This window comes from Dipodomys merriami, unplaced genomic scaffold (genome assembly GCF_024711535.1).
Source record: "Dipodomys merriami isolate MVZ:Mamm:240054 unplaced genomic scaffold, mDipMer1.0.p SCAF_5, whole genome shotgun sequence".
Classification (NCBI taxonomy): Eukaryota; Metazoa; Chordata; class Mammalia; order Rodentia; family Heteromyidae; genus Dipodomys; species Dipodomys merriami.
In genome coordinates this window covers 32,019,728-32,043,827 of record NW_027206068.1, presented here as the reverse complement: position 1 = coordinate 32,043,827, position 24,100 = coordinate 32,019,728, and the positions used below count along the sequence as shown (strand labels likewise).

Sequence of the window (24,100 nt, the reverse complement as noted above, 5' to 3'; positions counted from 1 at the left end):
TATAGTTGAAAATGTACATAGTGAGCCTCTTTGAAAGTATATATTTTTTGTCCTTCTAAAACTTTTAGTATACAGAAATAAGCCAGCCTTAACAATGAATCCTGGAGACAAAGATAAACTATACTGTCACTGAACACAAGAATGGAAGGAGCTTCATTCAGTTCTCTATCACTTTAAGTATTCCCTGTGGTAAATACGTACCAAATACTGTGGAAGATTATTCTACTCTAGTGGACTTTCATCTTGATTTTCACCTTTTTTCAGCAAAGAACCTATATTGCTAAGTGAAGTAACATGAACTAATAGCTTTATTAACAACCTGGATTCATTAGCGGTGCCTCACCCCAGGGCCCCAGAGGAGAGGTCTGAAAAGCATGTATCTCAGCTTTCTGCAGCCTCCCTCCCATACAACACCTGGAATTCCCTATCAGGAATAGTTTAATTGCTTGTGGAAAAATAATCCAACACTCTCACAGAGCTGGTGATCAATTCTTGGTTACATAGTAAAGTGGAGGCTCCTCATCTTCACACAGTGCAAAGTTGTATAATTCAATGCCTGAAAAAGGTTGGTTAGTTTTAGTAATCCAGCTAGGAAGCCTTAGAAAACATATATTCTCTCAAAACCACACTACATCCTTACTGCAAAAGCAAGGGCAATGTTTATACTTGATTGTAAATTATATAATGTGTCCTATCATCACACTACTGCTATGGGACAAACAGTGATCCTAAATGTTCAGGGTAATATATATTGGGAAGTAATGAGCAAAAGTGTCTCAATGTGCCAAGTCTTGCTTTCCTTGCTTTCAAACTGAGCTCTGCTCTCATTAGTGAGCATAAATCATGTGTTCAGTGCAAATATCAATCCGTTGGGACAAGCTCTTTGCATTGTAAAAGCAATACTACATGATTTGTATAAAACTTTGCATATGTACCTTTCTGAATCTTCATACCATCTTAATATTGCTAGGAGGGGTGAAGTCCAGTATGATTTGACTATGTTTATGCATCTTCAGCACAACCTATTTAATATATAAAAGTAAACAAAGCAGAAATGTGTGTTTTGACAGCCTATTTCCTTGCTGTATGAATATTCAAAACTGCACCTGTTCCAACTTTGTTCAAATTTCCACAAACAATAGCACTGACAGGCTGATGGGCTAACTATATTCTGGCATTTTCTGGTTAAACATGCTCACAAATCTCAAAATGTACATTGAAAGAGGAATTTGTTTCCACAGGCAAACAACTCTGTTTGTACCAAAAATATTGATTACCTAAGTGTTTTTATATATAAATTAAAAAATGGTGCAACATCATATCTACTCAAAGCCTGAAGATTTTCAAAAATTACATGGCATCACTAGAATAGTTGAATAGTATGGAACATATTTAAATAAATTTACTGTTTTCACTGTTCAAGACAAACCAAAATTATTACACAATGTTTCAAAGAACATTGTTTTATTCCCTTGTCACCAAATCAGTACAAATATCTCCAGCACAGCAGCTGTCACTTAATGCCCATAAAGAGTTAAAGTGCTGCCTAAATTGAACACAGGTCACTGTCTCCACCAAGCAGATCCTCAATTAGTGTTGATGGATTGACTTTCTCACAGGCTGTAAAAGCTCAATTTATAGAAATGGATCTTGGAGACTAAAATCAATAATTTCAGAAAACTGTGCCCTGATTTCCTGGTTTTAACTCTAAGATATGTATAAATGAAAGACCCATACATATTTCCTCCCGATGTTTAAAAATTATTTTAGTTTAGTAACGTATTAAGAGATTCCCAAAATGTGTATGTAATCTATATACAGATAGGACTTCAAATATGGATAGTAGAAATACTTTTGTGACATAGTAATGATTATGAAGAATCTGAAGAGGCACATAAATGAAGATAAGATTCTAGTCCCAATAATAGAGGTCATCTACCAGTGCAAAATATTCCACTGGAATTGATCACTGTAGATCAATCATCTTTAGTATACATTTGGACAGCACTCTCCATTTTTAATGGTATTTTTAAGGCAGATAAGCATGGTTTTGAAGCTGTGCCAGAAGTGACCATTTAATTTGAAAGCATAATGAACTTCCTCTTCTGTTTCTACCAGGGATTCATGGCTTTACCCCTTGATCAGGTGTCAGATCAAAATGCATGGGCCTTAGTCAAAGCAGACTCTTAGTGTGGGGGAATGGGCTGTTGACTACCTTAGCAAGCTTTCCTCTTAAATCCCATCTCCAAACCAAGACTGTGTTCTGTGTTTGAAGAAGTTTGAGCAAATAAGCTGATCAGTGTCTAGCACTGCAAAATGGGAAGCAGAATTAGTTCAGAGGGCAAGGAATCAGCCAAAAGGTCAAGAGAACTGGAGAAAAAGCTTCAGGAAGATGCTGAGAGAGATGCAAGAACTGTAAAGTTGCTGCTATTAGGTAACATTTCGCTTTCAAAACCCTATTTTCTTCATTTCTGACGTACTTTTCTTAAACATTAATTTCCAGCATATTACTACATGTAGGGATTTATTACAAAATATGTTTTGAAATAAGTAGTTTAGCATTATATTACATGCTTTCTTAAGAGATAAATATTTATTAGTGGTTTCAACTTATCTGTGTCAATCATGTGATTTATCATTATGATAAGAAAACTCATATATATTGTAATTATTTATACATAAATATATATTTATTATAATAATATTTTTCAAGTTAAAAAGATCTTTATTCGTTTGTATGGGGAAAACTATGTTGAGTGACTTGGTTGCAAAGTTGATTTGCTATTTATACATGATATGTAAATCAACCACTCTCAAATTGTTTCAAGAATAATGCTAATGTACTTTAAATTATATTACTATTACTTTATAAACATTGAATACTGCTAAGGATACTTCTCTCACTAAAAAGTACTCCATGTAACTCATTTTTTATAATACATATATTTATCCAATTCACAACTTTCAGTGTATCTTCTATTTTTAAATATTTTAGTACAACTAAAATTTAATAAAGTTGGATTAACACAAATTAAAGCCAAAAATTGAAAATACTAATACTATAATTTAGTGATAGACAAATAAAATTAAACCTGATGAAAGTAATGACTCTTGAGATGGGTCTGTTAGATCAATTGGAGATTCAATTGTGAAGGAAAAAAAGCTCACTAAAAATATTTACAAATGACTGAAAATATATAATTGAAAATCAAATTTGATAGATGTATGAAATAGAGACTATTAAAAAATAGAGCCTGAAAATCAGTAGATCACATACATACACACACAAATGTACATGCACACACAAACATAATGTTTATATTAGAAAGAATTATTATTGGTACTAATGATTAAGTTTCTAGATAATTACATTTGTACATAATGCCCAGGTAACCATGTAATATGTTATATTTGTTTGATTCCAATAGCATGTGCACTGAGGTATTTAGTCAATTTCTATTTATACAAAATGAATAAAATTATCTTCATTTGTCATATCTCCATTGTATTTCAAGGATTTGACTTAAGAATCCCTTCTGGATCCTAGATTCTTCTTGAGTTTAAAGTTTTTGAGCCACTCACAAACTTTATGAAAGATAATCTTGCAACATCTCTGCCTTCTTTCTTATTTTTGATTTATACTCAAATTAGTTATACCACAACTTTTAAATTTACTTTGGCCTCATAAAGGTGACATAAAATGTTCTAAAGTAATTTCCCACTATCTCACTATCAAATATCTTCAGATAATAGATCTATTTGGTTTGTCTCAAAACCTCAGTTGCTAATGTGGTCTAGGTAACAGTGTATATGTGACATGATACTAATTAGCTTAAACTTAGTAATGCTTGATCTTGAACCTAGCCCCCCCCTATTTACAAAAAGCAGGAACACGCTTGAGAGAATTCATTCTTTGGCTTGATCCTCATTGTTTGGTGATATTCTAGATGTTAAAACACATAAGAATAACTTCCCAAATTTACCATGTACTATAAAGTAGGTAGAGCAGTTTCATAGTATTGGAAACAATATTTACTAGATCTGAAGAACTAACAAATTTCTGCTGTATAATTAAAGGATGACAGTAAAATTATGATACATATGTCAAATTTCTGCTTTTAACAGATGAACAGGTTCTAGGAAATATTGATGATTATTCATGAAATACTATCTTGTTTGATTCCTTCTATAAAGACAACATTGTCATGTGTTAACCATATGACATTGTAAACATAATATCTAAAAATATATTTTAATATATTCTTTAATGTAAAGAATATATTTTAATAAATACTATAAGATATTTCAGAAAGAGTACATTTTAATAGGAAAGAAAATCTATTGAACAAAGTGTTCTCTTTGTTCCTTTAGCTTTTAAAATTTTGTTTACATATATTTGCTTAAACTGTATTTCTATTCATTAGAAATACCTATAATTGAATTGTGGGATCAAATATGAAATGCATTTGCATTTTTCTGTCTCCTTTACTATTAATTCAAATTTCAGTTTGAAATTATTTATTTCTTTTTATTATGTTTCTTTGTGTTTTTACAAAATTCCTTCGTAAGAGTTAGATTTGGAGCACTAGGGGAAGTTGAAAAAATTATACTTTGTTCATACTGGAGTACTTCTTTACATTTTTCCTAAGCAGTTAGCATTCACTCTACTACTATTCACTTATGATATTGGAGTAGCTTTTAGCCAATTATTTTCAACACTATTGTAGAAAGTGATCTTGAGTGTCCTTTTCCATTATAAAATCTCTTATAAATTTTCTGTGTACTGGATTGTAAAAATTATATTATTAATTTCAATATTGTCAGCCAAGCTTTATTTTCTTAAAACATTCCTTCAATCATAAAACATAAAAAATATAAATCTGGATCAAAGAATATCTTTTTAAAATGTACTTATTATTATAGTTAACTAATATTTTCAGGTTTTTCAAATGGCCCTTCTTATTCACAAATACATATTTGCCAAACATGAATATATATATGTATATGTATGTGTGTGTGTGTATCTATCTATAGATACACATATTTGTGGGGGGGTCGGTAGTGAGGCTTCAAATTTGGGCTTGATCGCTGTCCCTGTGTTCTTCAGCTCAAGGCAAGCACTCTACTGCTTGAGCCACAGCACCACTTCCGCTTTTCTAGTGGTTTATTGGAAATAAGAGTCTCATGGCCTTTCCTGCCAGGGCTGTCTTTGAACCGTGATCCTCAGATCTCAGGCACCTGGTTAGCTAAGATTATAGGCGTGAGCCACCGGCTCCTGGCTTAATATTTTTAGTATTATAGTATGAGAATTATGATTATTTTCATATTATAAAAACTCACTAATTGGAAGTGGTGCTGTGGCTCAAGCAGTAGAGCTCTCGCCTTGAGCTAAAGAGTGCAGGGACAGAGCCCAAGCACAGAGTTCAAACCTCACGACTGACCAAAAAAAAAAAAAAAGTGAAAAAAACTCACTCATAATTACTAAAATAAAATTTACTCTTAGAATTTGATAATCTTTACCATTATCTCAAATGTGTAAATTTCAAACTAAAAAGATAACATTCAGTTATTATTCATTTTCTGGCACTAGGCAAGGTCTGAATTTATTTACAAATATACTCATAATGCTTCACAAATAAATTCTACTTAGTAGATCATGAACAGAAAATTTTATAATTACACAATTCTTTTTAGAAATTTTCAACTCATTACTTGACGACAACAAAATTTGCTCAAGACTAAAACAAACTAGTCATTCTCACCAACAGTGCAGAAATAAATGATAATGATTCCAGGATTCCAAAAATACAACCAGAGGAGAGGGGACTGATATAAGAGATTCTCTTAGGAATAATATGAAAGACTATAAGAACCTCAAATAATATTATCTATTATATTAAAGAAGAAAAGTCATAGCATTTAATATGAAGAGACACAAAAATAAATTAAACTCTTCATTCATTTGTAAGCAAAACACTTATCAAAGTAGAGAGGATCTTCTTACCCAGATACACAGTATGTACAGAAATCTACAGTCATTATTACTTTTAATGATGAACTTCAGCATTGTTGGCCATAGGTAGTGAACAATGACTTATAATGATGAATGGTTTCCTGTTAACAGAATAGACTGTAAGCTAAGACAGCTTCCTGTCCATGACCTTTTCCTCCTCAGTACAGTTTCAGGGATTTGGGGGAAAGTTGACAGTTCACGCCTTTTCCATTCCAGTAAGACTTAGTTGGAAAGATATGAGGACAGAACAATATGTGAGTGCTACATACTCTTAACTAGCAGAACATTTGTATATTTTCTTGTTCCACAAAGGAAATAATAATCACTGTTTGTTTATTCCTCTTATACTTCCTTGGATAAATTTTAAACCTACAGAAGTTAAACAAAATACTGATTTAGAAACCTGTATTTTTAAACAATACAATGGAATCTAATAGATGACCAGATAGAGGCTGAAATAATCAAATATATTCATGCGATTTCTGAAAGAAGCTCTTTGGTAAGAGCTAAAGTTTAAAACTGTATGAAGGGAAAACTTTCAGAAATACAGGCTTGGTTTGTAAGGAAGCAATGAAGAAAAAAAAAGAAGGCAAATTCATTGTGCTCTGTAGTACAAAAATATTCTGTTTTAAAACAAGCTCTGGGCATTCTCATGCTATTCTATTATATCAGAATGTCTTTCAGTGTGATTCAGAGGATAAAATGTCTCAAAATTATGTTCCACAAGAAAAGTATTAAAGTAATGGAAGACATTATACTTGAAAGGATTCTCTACCAAGATGAGAGCACATACTTGAGAAAATGATGAAAGCTGACTCTATGTTACAATATGTTCTAGGTCATTTCTAACTGTAGTATAAACCTCAAGAGACTTTCAATGTAAATAGTACTAACTCAATTTAAAATAGAGGAAACTGACTGTCACAGAGATTATAAAGAAACATGTAACTGGAAATTAATACAAGCTCATGCTTGCTTAATTCCAAAAGCATTAAGAATGCCTCTTCCATTTTTCTCATTGTAAGTCTAGACTACTTGAATAGCTATCATGTGCAAGAGACACAGAATTAGACTGAACAAAATTATTCTCAGGCTGGGATGTAGCTCATTGCTAAAGTGCTTGCCTAGCAAATGCAACGTCCTGGGTTAGATCCCCAGTACCAAAGAAAGAAAAGAAAAAAATGCATTTAAAAAGAATCCAAACAAAATTATTCTCAAAAAAGACTCTAAACCTGTTTTGCCCAGTCTGAGAAAGCTGACACTACAATGTCAATTATTTCTTTGAAAGTATGGCTATCATATTAATTTAAAGCAAGTGTTTACTAAATAACTTATACAAGTATTGAACACATTTTAATATTGATATCATCATTGTATGCCTAGAAAAAATCAATATGGCATAAATTAATAAGAGATACAAGTTTCTTTATTTCAAAGTAGACATAGAGCTTTTGATAAGCATTATAATCCCTTGGGACAAGCATTCTTGTCATGGGACTCACTTTTCTCAGGTGCTGAATGAAAGTATTCACAGAGATGAGCCATTCCTAAGGCTCCTCTCTACTGTAATGTGACATAATTTTATGGCATTTACAAAAATGGCTTAAAAAAGCCAAGAGCTCATCTTATGTGTTTTAGCCATAAGAATAGTTGTATACAGTTTATAGTTTTAAATATTTGAATAAAAATGTGGAACAGAATCCAGAAGTCCCTTTTATTAATAACAACATAGTTTGCTTTAAAGTTGAGCTAAATACAACTGCAATTACTCAATCATTTGAACATTTACTGGAAATAAAGATGTAAATCTCGTAAAAAAATTTTAAAAAACCCTCTGTAGCCTTTGACCCAGAAAATGTTAGTGATGTCCACAGTTTAGAAGGAAGAGATCATTTCAGGGCACCACCAACACATGTGAACATGCTGCTACTATGTCTATCTTTGGCTTTGGAACATGATCTCATCCTCTAAGAATGGAAGAGTGCCTGTGAACTCAGACCCACAATCAATCTGAGAATTGGATTGAATCGTTCATTTCCAAAATAAATTTGCAATGGATTTTTAAATACTGAAAGAGACTTTACACAGATTGGCTTTTCTTTAGAGTTTTCATGCCAATGATATATTTGATTTTACAAGATTTGCACATAGAACATTGAAGTCACATAGCACAAGGATGGTCCAGACACATTTTGAAGAAAAACAATTAACTTTTAATACTTAGTTTCATGAAAAGCTCCTAGCTACTTTCCAAAGGCCTTTGATTATTATGCCCACCTTCAATATATAATGAATTGTCATCTAAATTACAAGTAATTGCTATGGTATATTCACTAGTCTCAGGAATAACTAGAAATTCCAGGGCATATGGCAATGTAGTTGGCTCTCAGTATTCCTGGGCTTGCTTTGTGTGCATCCAACATGTCAAAGGTTGAAAGAGCTAGAAAAAAAAGTGAGGCATTTTACTCAATGTATGTAGAGATTTTCTTGTTATAATGTCCCAAACAATATTAGTTATAACAATTATTTACATAGCATTTATGTTGTATTGGGTATTATGTGTAATCTAGATTTAAAGTACATAGATTATGAGCAAATGTCTTGTCATCTTATGTAAGGGGCATTGTAGGAATTTTGTATCTTTAAGGGCTCTTGAAACTTACTCATGTGGTACTTGGAATGACTAAAGACTTTTCCTAGTGTACTTCAACTCTCTGACATAGACTAAAAGACACTTGAATTCTCTAAATTTTGGACTTGTCTATAATAGACACAAGATGAAATTCAGAAACGGCTTTATTTTTTGTCAGATGGACAGTAGTCCCTAGTTGATACCTATTTCAGTGACACACATATTCAGACAGTTCCAAGTTTTGTTTGTCTCATGATGATGGAAATGAACCCTAGTACCCTATGCATGCTAGGCATAAACTCAGTGACCACACTAATCCCCTGCCCATATTCTAGAAACATATTGCAAACATTCATTATTCAAAATGTAAATACCTGATTTAAATGAGAAAGATCTAACTTTTACTTCATTGTGGAAATCATAAATAATATAGAACTTAAGAGCAATTTTATAGAGAAAAATATTATTTTATTGGTCCATGTTTTCTACAGTATTTTCCATATGGCTGAAGAAAAATTTAATGCTAATGCATCTGCAAGTACTTAATTTCTAGAGTCCATTCACTTTCCCACCATATTCCCACAACTTTGTAACTTTCAAATGAGTTTAATAAAAAAAAAAAAGAGTTGTCTAAGCCAGGTGCTGGTAACTTATGCATGCAATTCTAGCTTCTGGAGGCTGAGATCTTAGGAGTGCAGTTTGAAGCCAGCCTGGGTGGAGAAATCAGTGAGACTATTATCTCCAATTAAATACCAAAATAGCTGGAAGTGGCTCCAGTGGTAGAGTGCGGCCTTGATCAATAAAGCTCAGGGACAGGATCAAGGTCCTGAGTTCAAGACCCAGAACAAGCATACACACACACAAAAAGCATTACTTAATTAGATAATTTTCATTCTAACCTATACATACCCTATTGAAAAAAAGCAAGGTTTCTAAATCCAGCAACCCAAAATGTCCTGAAAAATACTTATTTCTATTTTGCCACTCTCACAATACCTCTGTGCCTCACACTAAGTAGTATAGTCATTTGTTTTCTGGAATAGATAAGTGATATTCAAATATAGTTTTATTTTTAGATACTTTATTATTGAATAAATCCATCTCTTTTAAATAAAACCATCATGCCAGGTTGGAATTATGTGTGAGGTTTCTTCTATGAAGAAATTCTAGGAAATTACCTCGGTTGATTTTTACATTCACCAAATTTGTTTTAAATTTCATGCTTTGGGGCTGGGAAGGTGGCTCAGTGGTAGAGCGCTTGCCTTGCATGCCTGAGGCCCTGGGTTCGATTCCTCAGCACCACATAAGCAAAAAGAAAAAAGCCAGAAGTGGTGCTGTGGCTCAGGTGGTAGAGCTCTAGCCTTGAGCTGAAGAGCTGAGGGACAGCGCCCAGGCCCAAAGTTCAGGCCCACTACCGGACCCCCCAAAAATAAATAAATAAATTTCATGCTTTGTCATATAACACAAAGTCACAAAAAGGCTTATGGGTGTTTACCCACAAGGAAGGATCTGTGTAAGGTAAGGAATCCAGCCTCATCCAATAATGAAATGTAGTATCCCATGGCTTCACTGTTTTAATTTCTTTAATGTCATATATAGCAGGCAGCTGTTTCAGACAGCTGCCCCAATGAAATACATTTAGATATGTCGTGGACCACAAAATGTGTTGAAAATAGAATGGAATTTTGGTGTAACCTATATCTCTTCATCAAAGTTGCAGAAATATGGTAAATCATGGAGAGATATTCCAGTGAAAAGAAGACACAAATGATTTTTTGAGAACAAAATGGGCAGTATAAAGGACAGAATTTTTTTTTTTTCCTGTCAATCCTGGAGCCTGATTTCTGGGCCTGGGAGTTGTCGCTCAGCTCTTCAGCTCAAGGCTAGCGCTCTACCACTTGAGCCACAGCACCACTTTCAGGTTTTTCTGCTTATGTGGTGCTGTGGAATTGAACCCAGGGCCTCATGCATGCAAGGCAAGCACTCTACCACTGAGTCACCTTCCCAGCCTCTAAATCTTATTTTTTTTTGTTTTGTTTTTTGGGTCCAGTCGTGGGGCCTGAACTCTGGGCCTGGGTGCTGTCCCTCATCTCTTCAGCTCAAGGCTAGCGCTCTACCACTTGAGCCACAGCACCACTTTCAGCTTTTTCTGCTTATGTGGTGCTGAGGAATCGAACCCAGGGCCTCAGGCATGCAAGGCAAGTGCTCTACCACTGAGCCACCTTCCCAGCCCTAAATCTTATGTTTTTTTTTTTTTTGGTCCGGTCGTGGGGCCTGAACTCTGGGCCTGGGCGCTGTCCCTCAGCTCTGCAGCTCAAGGTGAGCGCTCTACCACTTGAGCCACAGTGCCACTTCCGGCTTTTGCTTATGTGGTGCTGAGGAATCGAACCCAGGGCCTCAGGCATGCAAGGCAAGCACTCTACCACTGAGCCACCTTCCCAGCCCCTAAATCTTATTTTTGAAGTATGATTTTTTAAAGTTTGGTTCTTTCATTGGGGTTCTCTGAGTCACGTATTATTTTAAGTACTTTGGGTTCACTAAAGAGACAAACAGGATGAGGTTCTTCTTGTCCTTATGTGATTTGCTTTACAGTGATGTCAGAGAGCAGGATTTTTTAATATGTGAAAAATTAATAAACATATAAAAGGTAAGTGATAGGAAACAAATGAAGATCATTTGAGAAGTGGATTAAGGAAATTCTTGAAATGGATGCCTGCCTGGACAACCATATCATGACCTTTTCTCAAAATCCAAACATAAATGGGCTAGGGCATTCCTAAAGTTAGGTAGACAATTTGCCTGACATATTTTAAAGACCAATGTTCAATCCCAAGTACCAGAAAAATAAAATAAATATAAAATAAGTGAATAGCAAGTGGTGAAGGAGGTTTGAAAATCCAGTGGGGATAGCCCACAAGTTCTAGTAGATCACAAATTTCAGTATAATTTGAGCCAAAATATTAAAATTCGGGATTATCAAAAACAACTACTTTTGTTTACCAAAACCTCATGCCCATTTTGGCAAATCAGAGCCCATAACTTCCCATGCTTATAAAATGTACATCTTTCTTTATTAGGTTTTTTAAATTATTATTATTGTAAAATACCATACAGAGGGTTACAATTACATGGGCAAGTTAGTGAGTACATTTCTTATCATCTTTATTAGGTTTTCTTAATTTGGATGTTTACTGAGAAATCTGCATACTACCTTAGTTCTGCAATATTAAAATCTGTTCCAAGTAAACAGGTACAAAAACTTGAGATATGTCAAATGGCTAATTTGGGGACTTGCTCATAGCATCTCATACCTTGTGCCACCAAAATTAATAGAAAACAAAATAATCTGCTCATTGGAAATTTATATCATGTCTTAAGTTCCTGAATTTCAGTATCATACTTGTATTAATAAAATGTTAGTTGTAACCTAAGGGTACATCCTAAAAGATATGATTTCATATTAATTCTAGAATGCTATAATACTTTAGAGATATATTAGTGATATTTCCTAAATGTTGTAGTAGACTATTTATTATGTTAGACTTCACTTATTTTTTTGTGTGTGCTTACCTATAAAATCAGAACTTTCAAATTTCAACGTATCTGAATTTATACCTTCTTTTCCCTATGCTCTGTATATCTAAGATTTGTAGATAAGTATCTGGCTCTATATTCTTTTGCTAATATTATTGAAGCAATACTAGGAACAGTCTAAAGGAAAAAAAAAAGGCTTAACTTCTGTCTGAATCTGCTCCAAATCAAGAGGTTGCATAAAGTTTTGGCTTTTGTATTGCTAAAACTCTCAAGGTAGAACAGGGCATCACCCAGCAATGACACCTCTTATTTAGAAAACCCAGCCACACCAGCTTTAAAAGAAGACTCTCCCTCCCTCTCCCTCCCTCCTTCCTCCTTCGTCCTTCCCTCTTCTCTCTCTCTCTCTCTCTCTCTCTCTCTCTCTCTCTCTCTCTCTCTCTCTCTCTCTCTCTCTCTCTCTCTCTCTCCTCTCTCTCTTTTCCCTTTCTCTCTCTCCCTCTCTCTCTTCTCCCTTTCTCTTTCTCCCTCTCTCTCTCCTCCCTCTCTCTCCCTTCTCCCTCTCTCTCCCTTTCTCTCTCTCCCTCTCTCTTTGTCTGTTTGTCTCTGTCTGTCTCTCTGTCTCTCTCTCTGTGTCTCTCTCTCTCAAACTCTCTCTCCCCCCCAATCCATTAACCAGTGAATATGAATTGCTTAATCTATTTATGAAGCCAGAGTTCTTATTATCTCTTAAATATCCAACCTGGTTCCACCTCTTAACAGCTAATCTTGGGGATTAAATTTCAACCTGAGCTTTAAAAGAGACAAACCACTTGTGAGCCACAGTAATAAGTATAATTTTCACAGTTTTTTCCCCTTATTTAAACAGTCAGAGGCATAGTCATTTTCAGTATCCATCCATTACTCATACTTACACCTGTAAGCATCCTTGTAAACCCTCCCGATCTCCACCAAACTTTACTGGACTCTACCCCTTCCTCTGATATAATGCTGAGCAGGCTTCATACCACCCATGAAGTGCCCTTTATCTTTGCTTTGGGTCTAACATCATTTTTTTAAATTTTTGTTTGTGCATCTACTTATCATCCATTAAACAAAAGTTTTGGGAATTCAAAATTATGAAGTTTTACAGCTATTAATTTCTCTATAACTTTTTGTAGTTTTAGGATATATATATATATATAGTGTCTTGACTATTTTGAATTTGTGCTACATTGTGATATGAGTCCATGTTCTACGTTGTTACCCAGTTATTTGCTGAAAATATGGATGATATCTACAGCAGAATCTCGTTATTCTTTTCTATAACACTGCCAGGATATTATATTAATGGAGCCTCAGAAATCATTGCTTAATGTTTTATTTCACACTGTGCATTACAAAATATTTATTATATTATTATCATCCTCTAATAATCTTGTAACATAGGTATTCTCAGTTTACTATAGACAAGAAAATTAAGAGAATGAAGGGATTTACTTAATTAGCTTGAAAAATCAGATGATTTCATGCTCTATCTTTCAAACAGCAGGTATATGTTGAGTTTCTTTACATGATGTTTGCAGGGATGATGCCAAACTAAACAATATAATTTAAATACAAAAGCTTAAAAGCTATGTGCATATGACCATATAAGATGATGTGAAGCTAAATGAATCCCAAGATATGGACACAAGAAGTTTTTCTTTGTTGTTGTTTTTAATGTACTATGTGATTATGTTTGTTTCTTTTTTCCTCCTATGGTATATCTCTGTTGTCACTATATTTGATTTTAGTGCCTTGCATCTAATTTGAAGATGGGAAAGGGAATAACAAATTGCTGAAACAAGGACACAGGATGACCCATTGCAACAATGATACTCACAAGACACCATGCTGGAAATGAATTTTACAACTTTGAGGTGGGGGGAGGAATGGAGGAGATGGGGGAGGGAAGGGATAGCAGGAGAAAAACAAAGAAGGGAGTAACAATTCTCGACAAGAAATGCATTTATCACTTACTGATGTAAATGTAACCCCTCTGTACAGCATCTTTACAAGAAAATAAAATTTTAAAAATATGAAACATAAAAAATATCCACATGGCACCGGTGGCTCACACCTTTAATCCTACTCAGAAGGCTGAGATCTGAGGATCACAGTTCAATAAACCACAGGCACTGTGGCTTACATGGTAGAGCATTAGCCTTGAGCTGAAGAGCTGAGGGACAGCGCCCAGGGCCAGAGTTCAAGTCCCACGACTGACCAAATATATATATATATATATATATATATATATGTATATATATATATGTATATATATACATATATATATATACACATACATATATATATATATATCACAAGAAAATCTATGTACAAATGAGGAAATACCAGAAAAAATTAAATGCCATAAATCAAGCTAAAGCTTACATTGCACATTATCACCTAAAATTAATGTTCTATGTAAATGAACATATTTCTATTTAGTATTACTGATTCTTTACCACCACCAGAATCTCATGTCATCTTTTCAGCCTCCCTTCCCCTCTTTCCATCCTGCACCTATAAATAAGTAGCCCATTTTGAGCTATTCCCTTATCACCTTTTACTCCTGGGAGCTCCTGTGGTTTGCTTATTGCTATTACTTGCTTAGTGTTAATAGCAACTTTCTTTTTGATGAATACATGCAATTATAGCTGCCTATCAACATGAGTAGGATGCTGAAGAAACCATATTTCAATTACAATAGAGTTTTCACAATTCTGAAAATAAAACGTTATTGCCTAATTGTTCTTTTTATTTGTTTTGCTCTTTTCTCAGGCATATGATGGGATATTTAAGAATTGTGACTTAGAGTCTATGGAAATCATAAAACATTTTAAAGGGTCACAACGCCAGAAGACAAATAACTTTTCTAATTATGTTTAAATGTAATATTATAATTTCTTTGCTACTATATACTCCTCACCTTAGATGGAATACTAGGGAAGGTGTATTTTAAAGATCTGCAAATGAGAAAGGAATAGGCAGGCTATATTACTGTGCATAGGAATGTGACGTTTTCTCTTCCTTTTGTTGCAGGAGCAGGAGAATCTGGGAAAAGCACTATTGTTAAACAAATGAAGTAGGTACAGAACTATGTCAAGTATTGAATATGTGATATGTGTCCGTGTGTTTGACCATTCTTACAATGCTTTGAGAGATTCAGGAGTGGCGAGCTAGAGTTAGCACGGTGTCTGTGCAATTACTCCCACTATTTAGCAAACATAAAAGAGGAATAATAACATAACTTACATTTAAAAAATAAAGAAATAATAAACACAAAGGTATTCTAAGTAAGAATGCCATATCTGAGTAAAATGGTTATAGATAAGTAGAAACGAATAAATGAAAAGTCATGCCACTGTCACTGATGGAGAATTTTAAAGAGCAACAGTTTATAGGAACACAGGTTGGGAGGAGAGAAGAGGAAAGGGGATGAGGAGGAGCAGGTGTTGGAGGATAGAATCATTTTAGTTTATTTATAAATTATGCATGAAAAATCTTGTTCTTTTTTATGTTATACTAAAGAAAGAAACTATTTAATGACAAAATTGTTGGATTGCAATCTAAGTATCTATTAGTGGTTATAACATTGTTTCATGGAGCTGTAGTCAGTCTGTATGCATTGGTAGAAGAAGAAACTTATGCAATTAATTTCTTCTCTTTAGCACATATTTCAGTGAGAAAATACCAGTAAAAGCTCTTTTAATTTGAACAAATCTAAAAACTAGCTTGTAGCAGAAGATACTTTTCTCATAGAAACTAATTTATGCAGTGGTGGAAAAGCCATGACATTTTCGTATTTCTTCAAGTCCAACTTCAAGAAGATTTTTTAAAATTTCCATTTATCATATTTCTTTGTGAAAGCTATTTTCTCATTTTTTTGATAAACTCAGAGTCACCCAAACTTGTTCCACCAAGGAAATCTAAGGTTTATTCAAAATTATCATTTTAATAGTTAAGATAATTTTTCAATTCCAATTCTTGACAATGGACTAAAATTTATTGAATGAATTTATTTCTGATCTAGCCATGAAATCATTTGAATGCATTTTCTACATTCTTTCTTTATGGTCTATCCTATTTGCTCTATTGAAATTGTTTATCTGTTCAATAAGAATGACCTTGCCTAAAGTAGAAATGCGGCATTTGTTGGCAATCAAATATAAATAAATTACTAACCAAGTAATAGGCAACATTACTCATTCCTTTTAATTCCAAGTCCTTATATTTGAAGGCTTTATTTTCTACAAACATATTAAAAATATTTTCTCTTTATCCCCAATTCTAAAGCTTCCATGCATATGCACACAACAAGAATGTTTACAAATATGATATCCAAATGCTAATTCAAAGCTCTTAAAAACAACAAAAGCTCAGAAAGGAACAAGAAGTTATTATTCAATAGAGAGGGAACAAATTACATAATTAGCCCTACAAAAGATTTCAGCTTTTAATAGGTAACTATATTTTAAGCTATTATTTGTCAACTATTAAAACTTTGACTTTTGGCTGAATGAGTGGAAGGAAGAGGAGAGTTCAGCCAAATAAAACGTCTAGGCAGTGCAGCTCTGAGAACTCAAGGGCACGTACACACTAAGAGAAATGACCAGGGGTTTAACAGAGAGCAATTACCTGCATTAAAAAAATGCCTTTGTTAAGGCTGAAAATAGAAAGCCGGCACTCCTATTTTCTAGTTTGTGGTAAGTGATAGGGAAAGACATTAATGTTCTACTAAATTATTTCACTTCCTTTAGGTAGCCCATTGTAAACACAGCATCAAGTTTCAGACATTAATATTTATCTATGTCCTGGAAATCTGGGAAAAATATTTCTTGAAAAAAGAGTAGTGTTCTAAGTAAAATGTTTATAATTTTTATCTATTTTTTTAAAATATTTTATCTAGAACAATTCCTAAATATAAATTGCATATATATGTGTGTATATGTCTATCTATCTCTATCTATCTATCTATCTATCTATCTATCTATCTATCTATCTATCTATCTATCTATCTTGGACATCCCAGTAAGAAAATATTTTATGAAAGGACAATAATAAAAATTCAAAGATATAACAGTGTTGACACTTAGCATATATTATATATACTTTATTTTCAATGGCTCTGTGCAGTAATTTATTTAAGTAAATTGTTAATGTACACTTTTATATAATTGCTCAACTCATTAAAGCATTTTATTGTTAAATTCCAGGATCATTCATAAGAATGGTTACAGTAAGCAAGAATGCATGGAGTTTAAAGCAGTAGTTTACAGCAACACATTGCAGTCCATTCTAGCCATTGTGAAAGCCATGTCTACCCTTGGAATTGATTATGTGAATCCCAGAAGTCCAGTAAGTATGCAAATAATGACAAAAAATAGTCATAGGATGTGACTTGAGAAATTAGCATTTTCATCCTAATATGTATCCAAAATTTAAGAAGATGGAATAACAATTTTTCAAACATATACTCTATAAGATTTCTCAGTTCCTCTAAAGAAACATCATTTCTTCCTATGCACAGTAAGCTTATTAAATATTTTTCTTTGGATAAAAACTTATATTCTAATAAAATTATGCTTATGATTACAAAAGTCAAAAGGGTTTATTGAATAAAATCCAATCTTTAATACCTATACATTATTTTAGTTCAATTCTAATTAATTTATAGAAAAATTTAAAAATGTTTATCAGTAACAACATGATTGGTAATGTTCATTGAAAATTACAAAGGATATGTTACGACAGGAAAGTGTTTATTTGAGGCCAGCTAAATTATACTGTAGGACCCCCCAAAGTTACACATTGTCATATGGATTGACATTCAAAGAAAATCTGATAGAAAATTTAACAAACTGTTAGTTATTAGTTGGACAAGTTACTTAATCTCTCTCTATTTTAGTTTCTTCATAAACAAATGTTAATGCTTTTCTCATTAAATTAGAAGGATCATTAAAGGAAAAAGAAAATCGAAAAATAATTTGTGGTATATATGACTTAGTAAAATATATTTGTGCTTAGAGAAGAAAATTCTGATGTTGGAAAAATCTTGACAAAGTATCTGCTATTTCAGTATGGTAGTCCAGTTAAATGTGAAGCTCTGTATATCTTTATTTAAAGAAAGAAACACTAAGACAGGATAGAGAAGAACTAATTATTTTGGTTTTGGAACTCTGTGTGTGTGTGTGTGTGTGTGTGTGTGTGTGTGTGTGTGTAAATTCCATGAGCTATTACCATACATGAGCAACTGCAAATGTGCATTTGAAGCTTCAAAGTACCATTTTGTCTGGAGAACTAATCTAGGTGGTATTGGAACACTGTTATTCAATGGCCTATTATTTACTTGAAGTAGGGGGATAGAATGGCATAGTTAAGTGCTTAGACTGATTAAAGAAGGTTATTGCGGAGAAGGGAGCCTAATGATTAAAAAAGAAAACTCCAGCAATTTTCAGTTACTTGGTAGGAATTGAAACTTCAGAGGAGAGGATGGAATCACAACAGGAAAATCAGAGGGCTATGGAATCACAGAATTAAGACTAGTGCTCTCTATATATACCTACCTACATACATACATATACATATTTGTGTATATTAATAGATATGAGTGTATCTATATATATGTATGTAAATATTAACTCAGGGACTTAAGCTTGCTGAGCAGATGCTCTATCACTGACTCATGCCTCCAGTCTTTTCATACATTGGTTATTTTTTTACATAAAGTCTTACTTTCTACCAGGACATATGCCCAGCTTCTCCTGTGAATAGAATCCCAGTGACTTTAATTTCTCTATTGACCTAGAACTTACCTCCACCCAATTTTAGCCCCCTGCATAGCTTGGGATGGCAGGCACACACCCATGAGCCCAACTATTGGTAGAGAATGTATCTTGTGAACTCTTGCCTAGGCTGGCTTCAAAACTTGAGCCTCCCAACTCAGACCCTTGAGTATCTAGGATGGTAACTATGAGGCAGGTTTAATAATGCATACCAATGCATATATACACCATCAAGCTGGGAATAGGTTGGTGTATGTTCTTTATTTGATTCAGGTGCCCTGCATCTTGTATATACATTTTTCTAATTTGGGAGGGGAAGAGAAATAACAAAATACTGAAATAAGGAGACAGTCTGACCCATTGTAACAATAAGACGTACAAAACACTATGTTGAAAACGAACTTTACAACTTCGGGGGGGGGGAGGGAGGAGTTGTGGAGATGAGGAGGGAGGGGATGGTGGGGAAAAAATCAAAGGAGGAGGTAACAATGCTCAATAGGAAATACACTCATTACCTTACTCATGTAACTGTAACACCTCTGTACAGTATCTTTACAACAAAAATAGATATTAAATATTCAAATAGTATTGATAGGCCAACCTTTAAAAAATGACAACTTTATAACAAGAAATTCCTGAGAACTTGCTTGGAGGATCTAGCACTGAAGTGCAGGTACTACTATACCTTTGACTAAAGAACAAGCCAGGCAATTCATGCCTGGGGAGCAAAGGGGTGATAAAGCCCTGTCATCCTCACATCTTGTTGATAGGAATTCTTTACTATTATTATGTTTTGTCACGGGGATATATGGAGGGGTTACACTTACATAAGTAAGGTAATAAGTACATTTCTTCTCAACTTTGTTATCCCTTCCCACATTTTTCTCCTACTTTCCCTCCCCCCAACCCTCTAAGTTGTACAGATCATTTCTAACATATTGTCTCGTGTATGTCACTGCTGCCTTGGATTCCCGCCTTGTCCTTTGTCTCACCATTCCTGTTGTTCCCCTTCTCTTCCCTATTTCAAATTAATGTATATACAATACCAGGCAACCAAAATCAAATACAGTAATAACAGGGGCTATACCATAGGGGGAAGAACATACAAAAGAAACAAAAAACCACATAGTACATTAAAAAAGCCAACAGGAAAGAAAAACCTCTTGTGCCCATGTCTTGGATATATTTTGTTTAGCATCAGCTCATATGGTCGTATGTACATAGCTATTGAGATATTCTGCTCAAAGTGTCTCAGGAGTTGATAGGAGTTCCTAACTGCTATACTTTCCTTTTAACAACAGCAGCAAATAATATTTTAGGCCTGACACTTGAAGATTCTAATATTTTGTTTGGAGAGGGATTTTGGCATGGCTGCATTGTAATAGAACCCTGCATGCTTATAATATACAGCCAACAAAGAAAAATCTCTCTGGACTTGTTCTATCAAGGCAGCCATTTAAAAAGTCTATGGCTTGGAGAGACAGAAATCAACCTAATAGGAACATATCGAAGGGATGTTCAAGGAGACCTTGCCATCCCTGAAACAGATAAAGTAAAACTCCTGTTATGATACCTGTACAAATAAAGTGTGTTTTGATTTAAAACGGCACATTTTAAGAGAAAGGAAAGTACTTGGTAGTTTGATTTTTAAAAATTCCAAGAAGACACATAACTGGTTCCCTCAGGGAGCAAGCTGTGTGAGCAGCTGTTTCCTTGTGTCATTTGTCCTAAAAGGCACTCACTTAGTGGAAGGAGCCAAATAGGTCGTTGCCTGCAAAAGTGACTAGATCATATTTCACCAGATTTGCAGTTCATTCTCACATCTAGCTAATATGACAGAAGGATTTTAAAATTTTAGTCTGTGTTGGTACAAGAAAATAGGGCCAAGTCTTGATTTGAGACTTTGAGTCACTGGGCCAATGTTCATCTGATCAGTTTGGTTTCAACACTGAAACTTGACTGCAAAGAAAGATTGAAATACGATTTTTCATTATTTAGCAATAGAATGGCTCTCTCCTGTTTTAAATACAGAGCGAAACTGGATAAGATGATTGAATAAACCTTGAGTCAATTTTAGATAATAATCAAATTTTATTAAAACAGCAACAGATTCTTACTGAATATATTCATTCTGTACACCTTGACATCACACAAAATATATTTGAGTTGAGTCTTCTTCTAATTCTTATTGTATTTATTGATTTAGCAAATTAACTTATGGGAGGTATAGATTCCACACATGTTAATGGAGAAACTATAGTGTCTATCTCTTGGTTGTTGTAAGGATCATGTGAGTTATTGCATGCTTTTGAACTGTTGTGATAATATCTACTGGAAGGGTTATTAGGCAGATGGAACCTAATCTTTGATATCTGACAACCAAGACTTGAGCCCCAAATCTTCCATTTGCCTAAGCTATTATCACAATCAATTTAATTACTGTGAAACTCGAATTATTGCCTTAAAATACTTTCATCATGAGAGTTTTGATTGTTAAAACACTAATATAAATTTTGTAAATAGTTTGTTTACTCAATAAACTATTTCTTTCTCCCTTTATGATGCTAAAGATTATTCTAGGAGAATTTTTATAACATTTGCTTTTCTATTCTTTTCTTTTTATTTCTTAAACAGTCTACATTACTGCCCTATTGTTGTACTTGAGAGGTCAGGAATGAGCAGTTAGATAGTCCAAATTTTATGGGACTGTAAATATCTACTGTTATTTACCTATATGATCTATATAGAAAGGCTGGGAGCTCCAGTGGTGCAACTGATTAGTGCGTGGTACTTATATAGAAAGACTTAATACCAAATAGTCATATATGTATTTTTAAATGTAATATTATAAGGTGAATGTATTGCCTGGACTTTTTGTTTTCCTTTAAAAACTATGGCTATGACAAAACTGAAAAATATGAAAATGCCAGTTAAGGCCTCTGAGTTCACATTGTACCAAACCAAGTTACTGTTATCCTTTTTGATATTATCTTCAAAAGCCCATCTGACATATTAATTCTCCTAATTTCTTTTTCTTTTTCTTTTTCCAGTCTTGGGGCTTGAACTCAGGGCCTAGGCATTGTTCCTGAACTCTTCTTTGCTCAAGGTTAGAGCTCTCCCACTTGAGCCGCAGTGCTACTTCCAGCTTTCTCTGAGTAGGTTATTGGAGATAAGAGTCTCATGGACTTTCCTGCCCCAGCTGGCTTCCAACTGCAATCCTCAGATCTCAGACTCCTAGGTACTAGTTAGGATTAGAGGCTAGAGCCATAGGTGCCTGGCTTCTAGCTTCTTTAAAGAACTTTTCCAGGCAGCAGTGAGCTTTTCCAAGGAACTTTTGTAGCATCCAATTTAATACATTTTGGAAACATAAACAAGTGGAATTATTAGCAAAAGGAGTAAGATTTTTAATAAAAATGTCAAACTAAAATATTGTATTTTTGTTCTCACCAAAACATCATTCTAGGAAGACCAACAACATCTTTTTGCCATGGCAAGTACACTGGAAGATGGTGACATGACCCCACAACTGGCTGAGGTAATAAAACGACTGTGGAAAGATCCAGGAATCCAGGCCTGCTTTGAAAGGGCATCAGAATACCAGCTCAATGACTCAGCAGCTTAGTAAGTGAATCCATGTGCACAGGCATTGATTTCAGACGAGGCTTTTACAGCTTTATAACTCTGCATATTATGTATTTTAAACACAAGTTAGGAAAGTAAATCACTTTGCATATTAATTATAGAAACTAAAAAGCATTTGAAGAGAAATAAGAAGAAACAAAGTGTCATAAATGAGATGTAGAAAAATTTATGGTGAAATTATATAGTCATAAAACTAGTTGTCTGGAAAAAAAGTATCATTTTTTTTCCTAATGAAAAGGTGTTAATGATTATCCACAGGTTACAGATGAATGATTAATACACTGTACAGATACGCACAATGAGGTTTGGGGCTATTTTAATCAACATCACCTGTGCTGTTACTGAAATTATCCTCCAGAATAATGTTATTAGTGATGCATTCTTTAGCACAGTAGCTTGATAAATGAAGTACAAAATTCTAGAAGAAAATAATATATTGATTTCATAAACATTCATATATTATGAAATACCTTTGGTGTCACACGGATGATGATAGAATTTCCACAGCTAATATTATCTAATATTATCTATCTAATATTATCCATTAGCCAAAAGGAATGTAGAAGATGTAGTAGATTCATCAGTAATATTTTCAATATTTTTAGTTTTAGTTTTTAGTTTTTTTTGTGCTAGTCTTGGGGCTTGAACCCTTGGTCTGGGTTCTATTTCTGAGCTTCTTTTGCTCAAGGCTAATGCTCCCCACGTGAGCTACTTGAGCTTCACTTCCAGTTTTTTGAATAGTTTACTAGAAGTATGAGCTTCAAGGACTTTCCTGCCCAGGCTGGCTTCAACTTTTGATCCTCAGATCTTAGCCTCCTGAGTAACTAGGATTACAAGTGTGAGCCACCAGAGCCAGGCAAAATTTCATTATTAATGTCACAATTTCCTTTTATCAGGTAGTTCTTAACCTATGCCACCATTATATATATGCAAGAATGTATGCACAAGATATCTAATTATCCACTTCACATTTCTCTCTGTGCATACACAATGTATAAAATGCATTAAATATTCCTTTACAGGGGCCTTAGAAAGAACAAGCTAACAGCACATCATTCAAAAACAATATTAAAGGAATATAAAAATGAAAGAAACTATCAGATTTAATCGTGTTAGACAAAGAAATTGCTATATAACTTCAGTGGTGGGGAGCATTCTCTAAAGAGTCATCGTTATCTTATACCCCAAATTCCAAAAGACACATTGCTTTGATGGGTAATGCTACCTGTAGTTCTCTGAGGAGACAGAGGCCTAGTGACATTTGGAGATAACATAAACTTGATAACTGCTTTTCACAGTGCCTCAGTACCTGCCAGGCTTAAACAGTAAAAGTCTCTGCCATGTAGTAAATCATTACTTGCAAATGTTACTCCTTGGTAATGGAAACCACAATGTGTTTAAGGACACTGGGTAGAATATCTTACAAAATATGGCTTAATAAAGTTCTACACTGAGAGTGAGAAAAAGCCATATACA

General features: G+C 34.0%; 1 protein-coding gene across 1 annotated transcript in view; it reads left to right on the top strand.

The window, feature by feature from the left end:
• The first annotated feature begins 2,316 nt into the window (after positions 1–2,316).
• The window catches only part of Gnat3 (G protein subunit alpha transducin 3), a 40,120-nt gene continuing 18,336 nt past the window's right edge, over positions 2,317–24,100 (top strand). The window contains exons 1-4 of the mRNA XM_069997264.1: positions 2,317–2,434; positions 15,240–15,282; positions 17,414–17,555; positions 22,446–22,603. Of these exons, the coding sequence (XP_069853365.1) occupies positions 2,317–2,434; positions 15,240–15,282; positions 17,414–17,555; positions 22,446–22,603 (461 nt within the window). The remainder of the gene's footprint in view (positions 2,435–15,239; positions 15,283–17,413; positions 17,556–22,445; positions 22,604–24,100) is intronic.